We start from the raw sequence: 16,483 nt of genomic DNA, 5'->3' as shown, positions 1-16,483 counted from the left end.
CGGATATACAACCTCCACCTCCACGTGAATTGCCCACTCACCTTGCCTAAGGTGAGATGCAGAGACCAGTGTTAAAATAAGGTCCTTCTCTAGTTGAAGGGTGTTATAAGGCCTCCTGCACACTGTAGCTTGAAAAAGGTCAGTATAGCTTTTACTTTTACTGAGATAAAAGACAGCCCATTAATTGTAACGTGCCTATGCACACAGCCACAAACAATCGCTGTGTAAATGGAAAAATCTGCATTTTTGGTCAGTAATTTTCACTTCATGCACCCAAATGTCCATTTACAAATTGTGCAGAACAAAAACGGGAGAACAAGTTTTCAGGAATTTGTGCAAAATTGCGTGAACACTTATGTGCCAAAAATACGTGCAAGTACATAAAAATAAAAAAGAGGTCTGAAAAAGTAAATGCTCAAACAGAAGTATCGTGTGCAAGATACCTAAGTCTAAGCAGTCTGCATGTTTTACATGCCTTTGAGAGAGAAAATGTTTGCTTAAAAGCATTTGCCACGGTTCTCTTTCGCCTGGTTTCCGTCATTGCTATTAGTGAGGGTATTCTGCTAAGGGCTTTTCATGGAGCAGTGTGCAAAAATGTGGTAAAAGTGTCCGTAGAAGCAGTACACAGCAACCCGGGTGGTGTAGAAAAAAAAAGGGCAGGATGAAGCGCCACAGTACCTTATAAAGAGCTCTAGGTGGAAGTGGTGGTTAAAAGTGTGACCCGTGGAATGATGCAACACCTAGTCACCCACCTGTGACAAAGCCCTTGAAAATTTTACACTGTATATATGTGAAAATATTCCAAATACATTCCCAGTTTCCTGACAGTTCTAGCGTCTAAGCTAAAGAGATATTCTGTCTCAGTTGTGTGGGACTAAACTAATAATCAGAGACACACGGTGGCCCTGTCTTACCTGTATAATTTTTACTGGTCCCTATATAGGGTCCACGCTTTGCCCATCATGGTGGGCATACCCACAAAGGGGGTCTGCAGAATCTGGATTGCACAAGGATTGAACATGGTCCTGGACCTGTATAGCACCCTGCTGCTAACTACACATTGCACCAACTGCTGAGGTGAGCACCCATGCAGGATTCTGCACCCAAAGCAACATTACACAGGCTGCCCCCATGGCCTGGGGTCCAGGTACGGCTCCCAAGGTTGCACCGATCTGGATGCACTGCTTGCATTGTTGTATTAGAAGACAGTGAAGAGTTGAAGAGTTAATTGACGAATCTGAAGTTAAAATATTAAACTAGTTAAAGGAGAACTTCACCTGTTGAACATGTTACACTTAGGGTGTAACATGTTCATGTTGCATGTGTCCAATCATCTGAAGATCTGATCAGCCATTGTCATTGTGTCATGTACTGTATGTTTAAGAAAGTGCTTGATGATTTACATGGGCAGAAAGGTTACTAAAATAAACAAAAGATAGAATGAGAAGACTTTAGTAGTACTTACAGTACTTGCAATAATTAGGGGGAGGGGAGTTTGAGTGTTAAATTTAGAGATCAAGTGTAGTTTTAAAGAGAAACAGAACTCTGGAAACTGTCCAAAACAAAAAAACAAAAAGTCAGGCAAAAGGCAAAGGACCAGTCACTAGTAGTTGCATGAGGTCTTCATACAGCTGATCTCTTCCCCAATACCTATAATCCTGCCTTGTTCTGCACTGTATCTTTGTGTGGGGTCAAGTAGCTACCTAGGAAGAGGCAGAGTTTTGCTTCCCAATACATATTCCCGATGTGCTTCCGGCGAGCAGAACGCTCAGCTAATCAATCAGATATCACCAAAAAGCACGGCATTACTTGAGACTAGAATTTAGAGGCAGCAATGCCTTAGATCTTATGAATTGTAAAAAAAAAAAAAAAAAAAAAGTAAGGATATTGTATCGAGTGCTGGCCTATGCTTCCTATGGCTTTTGGACACACCACAATTGGCCAAGCACCTTGAATGGCTCACGATGTGCGTGGGGATAGTTACATATGCACTTTAAAAAGAGAATTCCCCTTACACTATGTCCCTTTGACCATTGTTGTCAATCACTTCAGCTACTTCTTTATACGTACCATTGTGTGCTTATATTACAATCTGCACAAAAAAGTATATATGTTTTCAGTTTTGGTAACAACCGCCAGACCATCTAACATGGATATAAAAAAAAAAAATATGTTTTAATGGATACGACACAAATTTGTTGAGGTGTCAGTCTACAGGGAAATACAGTATAATTTTAGGCAGACATACCGAAGACACTAAATGATTTGTTTGAGATATAAGCATCCCATTTTAGGTTTTGCACAGGGTCTTCTGTTACATTGTGCCTTAGAGAAAGATGTATACATATTAAGAGAATGGAAAAAAAGGCTTGCCATGCACAGACTTATTTAGCTTGGCTATTGGTATCTGAATATTAGAAAGGCACTACCATCTAGCTCGTAAATGCCAACATCTTTAATTACAAAAAAGTTTATTTTATAAAATTACTCAAAATTGTGGCATCTTAGGTTCAGGGTTGTCAATGGACATTGCTGTGAGAAAACACACTGTTTCCACATCAAAGTGTTGTGTAAATAACTGAACACTGTGGATAAAGGTGATAGTAGTAACATATAGACTACCAGATGGAGTGTGGCTACTTAACTGCACCACAGCCCGCAAAGCTCTAATGTTGTTAAAAAGCCTGACATACCTTGCATACAAATCTGTCTAGCTAACGAAAAGGAAGGTGTCTTACATAGTGTTCTGTACAATAGCAGTTATAAGATGCTGCAGGATGGCCTGCTCTTACCATTGGCATCTTGTACTCCAGTTAAAGCCCCAACAGCTGCAGCCGTTTCTCCTGACAAAACGATTTGTCCTCCTCCCTGAAGTGTGGCCTCTGCTAAAGTGGCTACTGCATGAGCCGCTGCTTCACTATAGTGAAACAAAAACAAAAACGACAGAAGCAGGCATTCTTTTATAGGGTAAAGTTAATGTAAAACATCACCTTGTAAAACAACCCATTCAGTGTAAAATAGAAATGAAAAGCAAACCATTTGTGTATAGATTAAATAGATAAAAACCTTATAAATAATTATTTTTTGTTTTAGAAGTGGTCAAATTCCCTCTGTTCTCAACTGCATAAAAGCTAGGGGTGGAGAGATATTAGTACACTAATCTTCACAGTGAACGACTGGGGGAGGGGGGCAACAGGATAAATCTGATCATTGGAAGAGAGCAGGCTAAACAGGATACATTTTCAGTACATGCTACAGCAGGCACGTATCAGGAATATGAAATGTTGGGCTTACATAATTTTAAACTAAGACTAACAACCTCACACAACATTCTGAGGAATCTACCAACTACAATTCAATATTCCACAGGTTGTGTCAGATAAATAGTGAGGTGTTACACAAGCCAATATTATGCAAATACTTGAATCAGCCATTATTCCTACCCCTATTAGTGTTCTTCTATGTTGAAAATTGAACGTCCCCAAAATGTATTTACTAGTTTTAGGTAAAGTGAGGAAAGTGGAACCTGACAGATTTTAATTGTTGTGTCCCACTGGACACCTTTCCAGAGGAGAAATCCTCTTAACACAAACAGCAATAAAAACCCGACTAAGGCTTGGTTCACACGTATGCGGATTACGCCGCATTCAATTTGCAGAAATTTTTAAAATCTATTATGATTTTTTATGATTTTTTAGTTTGAATGAATCTGGTTCACATATGTGCATTGCATTCAGACTCCGCATTGTCCAAAAAACATTTGCGGTGCGAATTGCAGGCACATAATCTTCTATGGGAACGCATCTGATTTGCAGATGCATTCCATTCTGAACAGGAATTCTCTCTCCCTCCTCACTACACCTCCCCCCTCCCCCAGGTCAGCTGATCTGCAGCTACAACGGAGAGGAACCGCTGAACAGCTGATTTTTCTCTTCGCAGAGAAACCGGGGCTGGAATTCGCACTGCACATGTGTGAACCCAGCCTAATAGTTTTATAATGTCTCCAATAAAAGGATTTTCCAACACTTCCTGTCTTGGCAACAGTATATTTCTTGTGGCGACACATCCAAAAATGAAAAAAACCTGACAGACAATAACATTATGTCTACAACGCCGGCAAGTATGGTGAAGTACACTTAAATACAAACCTTACAGTTTAGTATAGGTAAAACCATCACACCGGTGGTAAAAGATTGCATTACTACCATTGTTTACACTCTTCACCAGGACATATATTTTTTACTTTATACAACTTCACATATTTCATAAATCATCTGTGTTCTGCTCAAAGACCCTAACCCTGTATAAAGCTTGCCATAATTGTGGCAATTCTTCAAATGTTTTCAATACCTCTATGCTAGAGTGTAACTGAACACTGATGATATGGCACATTAAAGTGGTTTTAAAGCCTAAACATTTTTTTTTACCTTAACCCCATTGGCGCCGACAGTACGCAAATATGCAGTCTCTTGGTGGGTCTTAACACAGAGCAGCCACATATTTGTGGCCCTGTGTAAACAACTTACTGTGCTGAGAGCGTGCTCCCCTGCACACTCCCAGCACGTTAGCCGGCAGGGATCAGTAAGCTCCCATTGCATACTTGCGATTGGGAGCTTTCCGTTCATGTGACACCGATGTGTTTAGGTAAATTATATTGAACATATGATTATCCATTTACATCCCTTCACCCATTGAAGTAAATTGCTATCCAATTTTCATCCATCAAAAGGATGGATGAAAAATGGACAGAGAAGACCCATGTGAAAAGACCCTTAAGGGCTTTCTAGTCAACTTTAAAAGACTTTAAATGTATTATCTTACATTTCTCTATGTATGTCTCTTTTAACGTGGTAATAAACCAGAAACCAAAAATGTATTATATTGCAGCTTACCAATCATCAGATGTGGTGGCTGCATTAGTTTTTTCTTTTGGCTTTTTTCCTGTTTTCACCTGGTGATCTGGCCAGTAACACAACTCCTGTGTTAGTGAGATACCACTCTGGATGAATGAGCACAGGAGGCACAGCAGGCAGCAGCATTATCAGTTGGGGGGTGTTAAATGTATTAGCAGATTTAAATACATTAATTGAAGCCAAACTCCAGCTAATATTTTTAAATCCGTTATAGTAAATAGTTTTTTTGGGGGGATTTTACATAAATAAAAGCTGATTTTTAGGTACCCCTGCCAGTGTTAAATGGTTTGTCTCATCCATGTAAACTGATACATTCTTTTGGAGAGCTTGAGCTTTCGAAAAAGACAACATATTTGCTGGCTGGATCGACAGATGAAAATAGAAGAAAGTCTAAAAACGAAAATGAAATGCAGCCATCACAAGAATTGGTAAGCTGCAAAATAATAAAATATTTGCTTTTGGGTTTAATACTGCTTTAACCTCCCTGGCGGTTTTCCATAGTGTGGCTCGGGGTTAAATTTCAGTGCCATTAGCGGTAACCCTGAGCCACACTCGGGATTGCATTGCAGGATCCTGGTGCTGGTTACTTACCTTGTCCCCAGGATCCTGCGGTGTCCCCTCACTGTGCCTGCGGTAAATTATATTGAACATATGATTATCCATTTACATCCCTTCACCCATTGAAGTAAATTGCTATCCAATTTTCATCCATCAAAAGGATGGATGAAAAATGGACAGAGAAGACCCATGTGAAAAGACCCTTAAGGGCTTTCTAGTCAACTTTAAAAGACTTTAAATGTATTATCTTACATTTCTCTATGTATGTCTCTTTTAACGTGGTAATAAACCAGAAACCAAAAATGTATTATATTGCAGCTTACCAATCATCAGATGTGGTGGCTGCATTAGTTTTTTCTTTTGGCTTTTTTCCTGTTTTCACCTGGTGATCTGGCCAGTAACACAACTCCTGTGTTAGTGAGATACCACTCTGGATGAATGAGCACAGGAGGCACAGCAGGCAGCAGCATTATCAGTTGGGGGGTGTTAAATGTATTAGCAGATTTAAATACATTAATTGAAGCCAAACTCCAGCTAATATTTTTAAATCCGTTATAGTAAATAGTTTTTTTGGGGGGATTTTACATAAATAAAAGCTGATTTTTAGGTACCCCTGCCAGTGTTAAATGGTTTGTCTCATCCATGTCCTCCGCCCGATGCCTTTGTGTGCCGGGCTCCATTCCCTGCGAGTGTCGCAACGCACGGGGGCGGAGCCCAGCGGCAAATTAAAAAAATTGAAAATACATAACACATACAGTACACTGTAATCTTACAAATTACATTACTGTATGAAATCGTTTCACATCCCTTTTGTCCCTAGTGGTTTGTCCAGTGCCCTGTATGCAGCTTTATATTATATAAACTGTTCTTTCTGCCTGGAAACTTGAAATTGTCCATAGCAACTAAAAAGTGTCCCTTTAAGTCAAAAGTGGTTTTAGACCAGCTAGAAAACAGCAATAGTAAATTAGAACACTTGCAGAATTGAGCGATAGGGAATCGTGGGGAATTTAATTTTATTACTATATTATTATTTTTAATAATTATTTAGAGTTATTATATTATAACTTATGATTTTGTGTTTCAAACTTTATCATACCCGGGATATCTACTAGACTCTTGTTTGGACAGATCTAAGTGTGTTATTGCTAAGAATTACAGGCCTACAATATAAAATGCCAAATTTCTATGCAAAACAATTGTACCTCTTTGAGACGCAAAAATCTGACAATCATATCGCCAGGGAGGTTAAGTAACTCAATCATTACGGTCTTTTAAGCATGAACACCGCTTCGTTGAAAAAAAACAAAACACACACACAAATAAAGTATGCACAAGGGTACCTCTCAAACTCTTAAAAAATAGAAATCATCAGTAAATATATGTAATAACCTGTGTTTACTGCATGAGTTTCAAAACTGTCTCAGTTAAAATTCAGCATGCAAGTATAACATTTCAAATGATCAGCATGCAGAAGAATCCAAACCCAAATTACATTGCACATGGCAACATTTTTCTCAAGACAACTAGACTTTAAAGTTTTCTACATTGCAGAGAAAATGGTTCATTTACATACTGTACATTTTAATACATATTTTCAAGACAGTCAAAAATAACAGTTAACTTCGTGTACGGCTTACCCTAGTGTCCGACTGAAAAAAGGGGGCTGGCAGGACCTATAGGATGTGTAAACACAAACTCAGAAGAAATAAAAATAACCATTCACATATCCAGCCATTTTCATGTAGAAAGTCTCATCGGCAGTACAAGTCGAGTCATGGACTGCAGAATACTGGCATATTTACCTGTTTAGTGCCATGGTGACTGTAGCACCTTGTGCCATGTCATGTGATGCAGCAACAGCAGCTTCAGCTAAGGAAGCAACAGCTTGAGTGGCTTCAGATGCTTGTGTTGTCTGAATGGTCATCTCTCCACCTTGAAGTGTTGCCCAGTTTTGTTCTACCTGACAGAATACAGGTTGTACATTTCACTACACAATACATATAACATTTCATATTATACATCAGCCCTATAATTTACATTCAAAACAATTTCTCTGACCTAAGTGCACATTTCAGGTAAAGATCATAATGCAAATGTTGTAAAATGTGTCCTTTTAATTGCACATAATAGTTCTATCATGTGATCAACTTGTTGACATTTTATTCTCAGTAGACACACACACAAAGCTTCATTCATTGAAAATAAATCGCCATAGTTGCAAAATACAGACTGGCAATTATGTACTAATGACACTTTGAAATACTATTTCAAAGGCTTAGGCCTCTTTCACACGGACTATCCGTTCAGGTCCGCCTGTCAGTTTTTTTAGGTGGACCTGAACGGACCCTCCATAGATATCTATGGAGCGTCGGATGTCAGCGGTGACATGTCTGCTGACATCTGACCCGCTCCGATCCGAAAAAGTGTAACGGAGGAAAAACCTACTTTTCCATCCGTTTTCGGATCGGATGACGACGGACTCTACGGTCCGTCATCACCCGATCCCCCATAGGGGAGAGCGGCGCTCTGACAGGTCCGTCGCTGCACAGTGTGCAGTGACGGACCTGTCATTTTCCTGCTCAGCAGGGATCGGCGGAGCGATCCCCGCTGAGCAAGCGGATATTCACGGGGCGGACCATCTCAGATCCGCCCCATGTGAAAGAGCCCTTAAAATGCAGTATAATAATTTTTACATACATACACACACATATATATATATATATATATATATATATATATATATATATATCACAACACAAAGAACGTGCATGCATATGCAGCTGCACAGACTATGTTAATTTCACAAGAATATTTTTTACAATACCAAACTTTGTGCTGAATGTTTCTGTACATATAAAAAAGTGCATGTCTTACCTCACCATCACTGACTGTAGAATAATTAACTTGTGCAACAGTTACTGTAGTTGGTAGCTCTGAAGCATCTGCCAATGTGGCAACAGTAGCACCTGTGCCAACCTGGAAGGAATGAGCAAGATAGGTATATTATGCAGATATATAATTACCATAAGAGCATATAACTAAAGTGGAGCCACAGCTCTACTGTCATCTTTTATGAGCTCTGTGCCATGGGCCCAAAGATCTTCAGAAATGTGGATGCTGTTTGCACACAGACATTAGATATATAACATGGCCCTCTAGACAGCAACAGATAGGCTCCAATAATATGGCAACATTAGCACACAGCTCATTAAAGATGACTGTACTATTAAGGCTAAGCTGCAGCATTGCTTCAGATAACCTGAGCGTGTGTTCCAGAGGCAATATACATGCGTTAAGACAAGTTCTAGTTCTTTGCATGTTGCTAATAAAATGTGCAGCCTGTACTTACAACCAAATGTACAAGGATAGAGAGAGCTCATCTAGAATATGCAGGTCAGTTTTGGGCACCAGTTCACCATAAGGATATTGGGGAACTGCAGAAGGGAAACCAAACTGATTAGCTAAAATGAATTTATTCTCTATTAAAAAAGCAATTAAGGGAGATATGATCACCATGTATCAATACATAAGTGGCCCATATAGTGATTTTTGTGCAAAGTTATTCACTTTAACCACTTCAGCCCCGGAAGAATTTACCCCTTCCTGACCGGGCCATTTTTTGAGATGCGGCACTGCGTCGCTTTAACTGACAATTGCGCAATCATGCAACGCTGTACCCAAACAAAATTGACATCCTCCCCCCCCCCCCCCCCCCCCACAAATAGAGCTTTCTTTTGGTGGTATTTTATCACCTCTTTTTTTTTTTTAATAAAAATAAAAACCGCAAACAGATTATGAAAAAAAAAAGCAATGTTTTTTACATTTTTCTATAATAAATATCCCCAAAAAATATATAAAAACAAAATTTCTTCATCGGTTTAGGCCAATATGTATTCTTCTACATATTTTGGGTAAAAAAATATAAATTGCAATAAGCGTATATTGATTGGTTTGCGCAAAAGTTATAGCGTCTACAAAACAATGGACAGATTTATGGCATTTTTATTATTTTTTACTAGTAATGGCGGCGATCTGCGATTTTTATTGGGACTGCGACATACAGATTGGACACTTTTCACACTATTTTGGGGTCATTAACATTTATACAGCGATCAGCTCTATAAATAGCCTTTGATTACTGTATGAATGTCACTGGCAGGGAAAGGGTTAACACTAGGGGGCGATCAACAGGTGTCCTAGGGAGTGATACTAACTGGGAGGATTGGACTGCCTGGGGAGGAGACCAATTGTTGTTCCTAAGCAGTAGGAACAACAGATCGCCCTCCTCACCCCTGACAGAACGGTGATCTGTCTGCTTACATTGACAGATCTCCGTTCTCAGGAGCAATCACGGTTAGCCGAGACGGCCACGCACTCTGACGTCACGTGCCCTATACTCCTTAAAGCGCCCGCCATAAAGGTACGGCGATTTGCGCAGGAGTGCCATTCTGCTGCCGTCAATTGACAGCGGGCGGTCGGCAAGCGGTTAAGGTCATTACAGAGAACAGGTAGGCACACTATGTCTGAAGCTGGAGGAACAGAGATTTAACCTCCACATACAGTAAAGGCTTCTTCATAGTAAAAGCTGGGAAAATATGGATTAGACTCCCTCGGGAACTGTAGACAGTTAAAAAAAAAATAATAAAAAAATGGCGCTGGAAGCATTTCTAAATTTATAAAATATAACTGGCTATTAACATTTATAGGTGATAACACCAGCAACGGTTGATCCAGGGAAAATCCGATTTTGTTCGGGAATCAGGAAGGGATTTTTTCCCCACCACTGAAGCAAACTGGACCATGCTTTATAGGGTTTTTTTTTTACATGGTAGAGTAATCAGGTGAGCCCAGAGAGATGACAGTAAAATCCAAGTAATTTGCAAAATAAATCCATACTATGTATGCAACAATAAATGATCAAGTACCACTAAAGCATCTTTGCATGTCCTTCTTTAAGAAGGAATTTTCTTTCCAACAGGGCAAATGATAGACATGAGGATGGAGAATGCGGGTATTGTGAAAGACTCTTTAGAGGGATTTTTTTTGTTTACAACCTGTGGATCAACTCTGGGTACAGGGTTCTGTATGTTTTTTTTAGTTGAACTAGATGGACTTGAGTCTATGTAAGGCTGTTGCTTCTGCTAAAAATCTTCCCAGCATCCTCTCACAGTCAGAGTGTGCGACAGAGTTAACTGTAGCTACTGCTACAGAGGAAAGTCGTGCCACCTGCTCCTTTCTGCCACTCACAGAACTCATATTATTAATATCCCACGATGCATCACATCCTGCGAATGAGCAGTGGAATCCTGTCATTCAACTGTTCCACCACCTATTCAGAGTCAAGCTAAAAAGTTATACTGCTAAATTTATACCAACACTACAATACTACCAACAAACCTGAATAAGGGATACTGTGCCATCTGGATTGCTGATAGTCTGTACCACAGTCTGTGATGGCACAAGGTGAGCAATGCCATGTGCTGTTGCCACATGGTGTGTCTGCTGATCCTCAAATGCATATAACAGATCTTCCCTTCCGTGCTGCTTGTAACAGTTCTTTACAATCGTTCTTAGTGCTTGTGTCCAAGATACCTATAAAAGAAGTACAATTCCCATTCTAATCATTAGAATCCCTGACCAATATCAAATAGCTTAAATAACTTTAAATATACAATAAGGTGTGTGGCTGTGCATGTAAAATAATATTATTATTAATATATATATATATATATATATATATATATATATATATATATATATATATATACACACACACATACACACACAGTATCTCACAAGAGAGAATAAACCCCTCCCATTTTTGTAAATATTTTATTATATCTTTTCATGTGACAACACTGAAGAAATGACACTTTGCTACAATGTAAAGTAGTGAGTGTACAGCTTGTATAACAGTGTAAATTTGCTGTCCCCTCAAAATAACTCAGCACACAGCCATTAATGTCTAAACCTGCTGGCAACAAAAGCGAGTAAGTGAAAATGTCCAAATTGGGCCCAATTAACCATTTTCCCTCCCCGGTGTCATGTGATTTGTAAGTGTTACAAGGTCTCAGGTGTGAATGGGGAGCAGGTGTGTTAAATTTCGTGCTATCACTCCCACTCTCTCATACTGGTCACTGGAAGTTCAATATGGCACCGCATGGCAAAGAACTCTCTGAGGATCTGAAAAAAAGAATTGTTGCTCTACATAAAGATGGCCTAGGCTATAAGAAGATTGCCAAGACCCTGAAACTGAGCTGCAGCACGGTGGCCAAGACCATACAGTGGTCAGGACAGGTTCCACTCAGAACAGGCCTCGTCATGGTCGACCAAAGAGGAGTGCATGCGCGTTTAGCATCATATCAAGAGGTTGTCTTTGGGAAATGGATGTATGAGTGCTGCCAGCATTGCTGCAGAGGTTGAAGGGGTGGGGGGTCAGCCTGTTAGTGCTCAGACCATACGCCGCACACTGCATCAAATTGGTCTGCATGGCTGTCGTTCCAGAAGGAAGCCTCTCCTAAAGATGATGCACAAGAAAGCCCGCAAACAGTTTGCTGAAGACAAGCAGACTAAGTACATGGATTACTGGAACCATGTCCTGTGGTCTGATGAGACCAAGATAAACTTATTTGGTTCAGATGGTGTCAAGCAACCAGGTGAGGAGTACAAAGACAAGTGTGTTTTGCCTACAGTCAAGCATGGTGGTGGGAGTGTCATGATCTGGGGATGCACGAGTGCTGCCGGCACTGGGGAGCCACAGTTTATTGAGGGAACCATGAATGCCAACATGTACGGTGACATACTGAAGCAGAGCATGATTCCCTCCCTTCGGAGACTGGGCTGAAGGGCAGTATTCCAACACGATAATGACTTCAAACACACTTCCAAGATGACCACCGCTTTGCTAAAGAAGCTGAGGGTAAAGGTGATGGACTGGCCAAGCATGTCTCCAGACCTAAACCCTATTGAGCATCTGTGGGGCATCCTCAAACGCAAGGTCTCCAACATCCACCTGCTCTATGATGTCATCATGGAGAAGTGGAAGAGGACTCCAGTGGCAACCTGTGAAGCTCTGGTGCCCAAGAGGGTTGAAGCAGTGCTGGAAAATGAGGGTGGCCACACAAAATATTGACACTTTGGGCCCAATTTGGACATTTTCACTTAGGGGTGTACTCACTTTTGTTGCTAGCAGATTTTTTTTCAACACACACACTTGCTTCAAATGCTTAAAGTGAATGTTGTCACATGGAAAACATTAATTTTGACTTGTCTGTAAATGGCCTGTGTCCAAAAATATGGAATTTACAGTTAAAGTGGAAGTCCAGGCAAAAACTAAATCTGTTCTCTGCCACATTTTAAACCTAATCTATCTAACCCTGTAAAGCAAAAATTGCTGTACTTGCCTATTCTGCAGCCAATCCGGTCTCCTGCGGTGGAAGCTGTGTGCAGGACAAGACCGACAACGGATGTGAAATGGCTGGGAAGTGACGTCACTTACTATGGGGCTTCTGTCGTCGGCTGCCTCTCCTGCACCTGCGTCCACACTGAAGCCGCTGCTAACAACTGATGCTGGGACCGGACCAGATTGGGTGCAGAGTAGCCAAGTACAGCGATTTTTGCTTTACAGGTTTAGATAAATTAGGTTTAGAAAGTGGCAGAGAGCAGGTTTTAGCATTAGTTAGATTTTGCCTGAACTTCCACTTAAATTTCTTTTAACTTAAATCATATGGTATAGCATAAAAACTGAATATTCATAGACCCAGGATGTCCCCAAGCAGTTAAACATGGAGGTAGTAACCCACAGCAAGGCAAACAATAGTTCAAACTGGCTAAACAAAAAAAGCAAGGGTCAAAGACCCAACTCAGTGCTGCTGAAAGAACCTGGGGGCTGAAGTTTGAATCCACAGAGGCCTGGACATCCACCTAGTAGAACTTGGAGAAGGTATGAACTGAACACCAGTTGCTGGCCTTACAAAGCTGGGCAACAGAGGCTTGATGTTAGAATGAAAAGCAAACCCCCACTGCTCTAGTGTAGTGAGCATGTAAGGTTACTAGAGTTGTCTTATTTCTTAAGCGGGGTACACACAATCCGAATATCTGAACCAGACAACATTCGGACAGTGTGTACAGCTCCCTCTCGGACAGAAGCTGGTCTAACGACTGGCTTCTGTCGAAAATCCGCTTCCAACGAGCAGCCAATGGCTGCAAGCACTGATCAGTGTGTTTTAGTGGGGGGAGCAGTCCCCCTGCCTGAACACAAATGTCAGCGGGCGAGATCTCCACACTGACCTTGCTTGTGTAAGCACGGCAACCTTTTTAGTTTTGTTCAGCCCGCTGGGTTAAATGAAAAAAAAAAAAAGTTTGTGTGTACCCAGCATTAGACTATAAGCTCTAGCAATGAGTTGTCTTATCTACCCAGCAATAGCGGATTTGGATGCAGGGTATCTTTTTCAAGACCCCAAGCCTGGGTTCATACTCATGCGGTGCGGGACACCGCATGTAATTCACACAGGAATCGCAGTACATTTGTATGGCTCAAATCGCACTGCATTCTCACTAAACTCATATAGCACCCTTTTCTGTTGGCACCAGAATTGGATCGCATGGGTGTGAACACCCATGCAATCAGATTCTGCAAATCACACTCTGTTTTGCAAACTGATTGCAGGGCATCGTTAACATACACCCCGCAATCGGTTCGCATGAATGAGTTGCGATTTTGATGCGGAATCTGCAGTGAATTCGCAAAGCATCTTTTGTGTGAACTGAGGCTAAAGGCAAGAGAAAGTGTTTTTCTGATAGAGCTTGTGACTTTCAGATAAACAATGAAAGCTCTGACCATGTCCAGACAGAGGAAAGCAATTTCTTTGTGATACTTAGGAGCAGGGCGCAAAGAAGGAAAGACCATGTCTTTATTGAGGTGGATGGCTAATACCATCTTAGGTAGAAAAGAGGGTCTTGTATGCAAGGCCACTTTATCTTTGTGAATTAGGAGATAGAAGCCAACTCAAATAGTCAGGTAGACAGATGCGATAGTCACCAAGAAGGCTACTTTGCAAGCAATAAGCCCAAGGGGAGTTCCCCAGTGCGTTCAAAGGTTGGCAGGGGCAGAGAGAACCAAATTAAGATCACAGGAAAGCACGGGGGGGGGGGGGGGGGGGGTCCAGTGATGCAGAGCTAATCTTATCGCTCTGAACTCCTGGATGTTGATGGGGAGCTTTGCTTCCTTGGGTGACCAGGATTCCTGAACTGTGAGAGACTGGAACTCCTCTCCCCAGACTGTGAAGCTGGCATCTGTAGTTGTCACCATATATTGGTATGGGAAAGATGACTTCTCCATTTTCAAGGCTGGACTAGAAATTTACCAAGCTATCTCAGAATGCGTGGCTATAGTAACAAATGCCTTAAAAGAGCCTACCTAAGGGACCGTATCCATCTTATCCATGGTCGAGCTACCCCTAAATTAGATCCTGGTTTAAGATTAATTACTACTTTCTCTGTACAACACCAGCAGATACGGGATCTCTTACAGAAACATTGGTATTTACTGATGGGAGATCCCAATGTATCTAAACACTTAAAGGATCATCCGGAAATTACATACAAACGTTCCCGCTCAATTAGGGACCACATTGTTCATAGCCATCATGCCCCTTTGTCCAAAAACAATGCCAGTACTAAGGGAACTAGACCTTACCACAAGTGTGACTTCTGCAGATATATTTATGCATCACGCAATATCGTTCTCCCTAACGGACAACTCTACAATCCAAACTTCCTAGCCACCTGCCAATCCATCGGCGTGGTCTACTTAATGATATGCGAGTGCAATGCCTTTTATGTGGGGAAAACTAAACGTCCTTTTTTTCATCGAATTAGAGACCACGTCTCTCTGGTTACGAAGAAAAAGATGGAAACCCCCATCAGCCGGCATATAGGTCTTTGTCACCAATTTGATGATAAAAAAAAATGCATTTTTTTGCCCTTGAATACGCCCCTCCAAATGAAAGACGTGGAGATTACGATAGGGTTTTATTGCAGCACAAGACCAGGTGGATCTTCACTCTAAATGCTCTCAAATATCCTGGTTTAAATGATGTTCTAAGCTTTAAACCTTTCCTCTAATTAGCAATTCGATCCATTTTTCATGTTTTTTTTTTTTCATACCACCACTTATCCTATACCTGAGTATGTTATAATTACAGTAATATTATTACAAATTATTAATTATTTAACATTGACATTTTTTACATTTGATACCTTTTTCAAAAACTCTCTCTTTTTTTGCTTTTCCAGCCCATCCCCCACTACTTATGGCATGTACGGACACCCGGGGCACTCAGCAGTATGGTTTCCAATCAATATTCCAACTGCTCTGTTGCCCTGTTTATGAGGACCGATGTCTGCGCACGCTCTCCAGTTCTATTGATATTGTTTTTGGCTCTTTTTCCCTTGGGGAATTAGTTTAGGCATTATTGCCTTCCTTGTTTCCTTTCCAAGGGCTCCCTATGTGCCTAACTATGGGCACTGGATTTTCTAAAATGGCCGCGAGCCAGCGAACGCATTGTGCGTCGCTGATGTTGCCGCCACTCTATAGTCTGGGTGCGCGCGCATACGCGGTTTTCCTATTTACGGTCCGCAGCGTGACGGCGAGTCAGACGCCGTCACGCTGGAGAGGGTTATAAAGCGGGGGCATCCCCGCCACCCTCTGTCATTCCCCTCCGATGCTTGTAGGCAGACAACGATGTGGTTCTTTGGTTGAACTAATTTCTGTGTTCTTCCCTACAATTTTGGCGATTTCCACAAGTTCCTTATCCTATGTTAACCAGGGATTTGCTACTATATATTCTCCACAGACTTGATAGATTATATTCTGCCTATTCCTTCTTAAATTTTTAGGTTCTCAGCCATAGGAAATACAACAAATTCTTAGGCTTTGTGTCCCGCAGGGTATATGTGGGGTCCTTGTCCTATATCCTGCCAAAGTTGTTGTTTGCATCCTGCTGCATTTA

General features: G+C 41.1%; 1 protein-coding gene across 5 annotated transcripts in view; it reads right to left on the bottom strand.

The window, feature by feature from the left end:
- The window catches only part of NRF1 (nuclear respiratory factor 1), a 123,606-nt gene that overhangs the window by 29,237 nt on the left and 77,886 nt on the right, over window positions 1–16,483 (bottom strand). For 3 of the 5 annotated variants that reach the window (XM_073619351.1, XM_073619356.1, XM_073619353.1), the window contains exons 7-11: window positions 10,869–11,063; window positions 8,346–8,447; window positions 7,274–7,431; window positions 7,109–7,144; window positions 2,793–2,917 (exon numbers count right to left, since the gene is read on the bottom strand). In XM_073619351.1, coding sequence (XP_073475452.1) covers window positions 2,793–2,917; window positions 7,109–7,144; window positions 7,274–7,431; window positions 8,346–8,447; window positions 10,869–11,063 — 616 coding nt within the window. Of the gene's footprint in view, window positions 1–2,070; window positions 2,145–2,792; window positions 2,918–7,108; window positions 7,145–7,273; window positions 7,432–8,345; window positions 8,448–10,868; window positions 11,064–16,483 lie in introns of all 5 variants that reach the window. The other 2 variants (XM_073619355.1, XM_073619354.1) reach the window with 2 other exon arrangements.

Source organism: Aquarana catesbeiana, linkage group LG03 (assembly GCF_042186555.1).
Source record: "Aquarana catesbeiana isolate 2022-GZ linkage group LG03, ASM4218655v1, whole genome shotgun sequence".
NCBI lineage: Eukaryota > Metazoa > Chordata > Amphibia > Anura > Ranidae > Aquarana > Aquarana catesbeiana.
The sequence above is the reverse complement of the archived record's forward strand: the minus strand, read 5'-3'. Positions and strand labels throughout refer to the sequence as shown.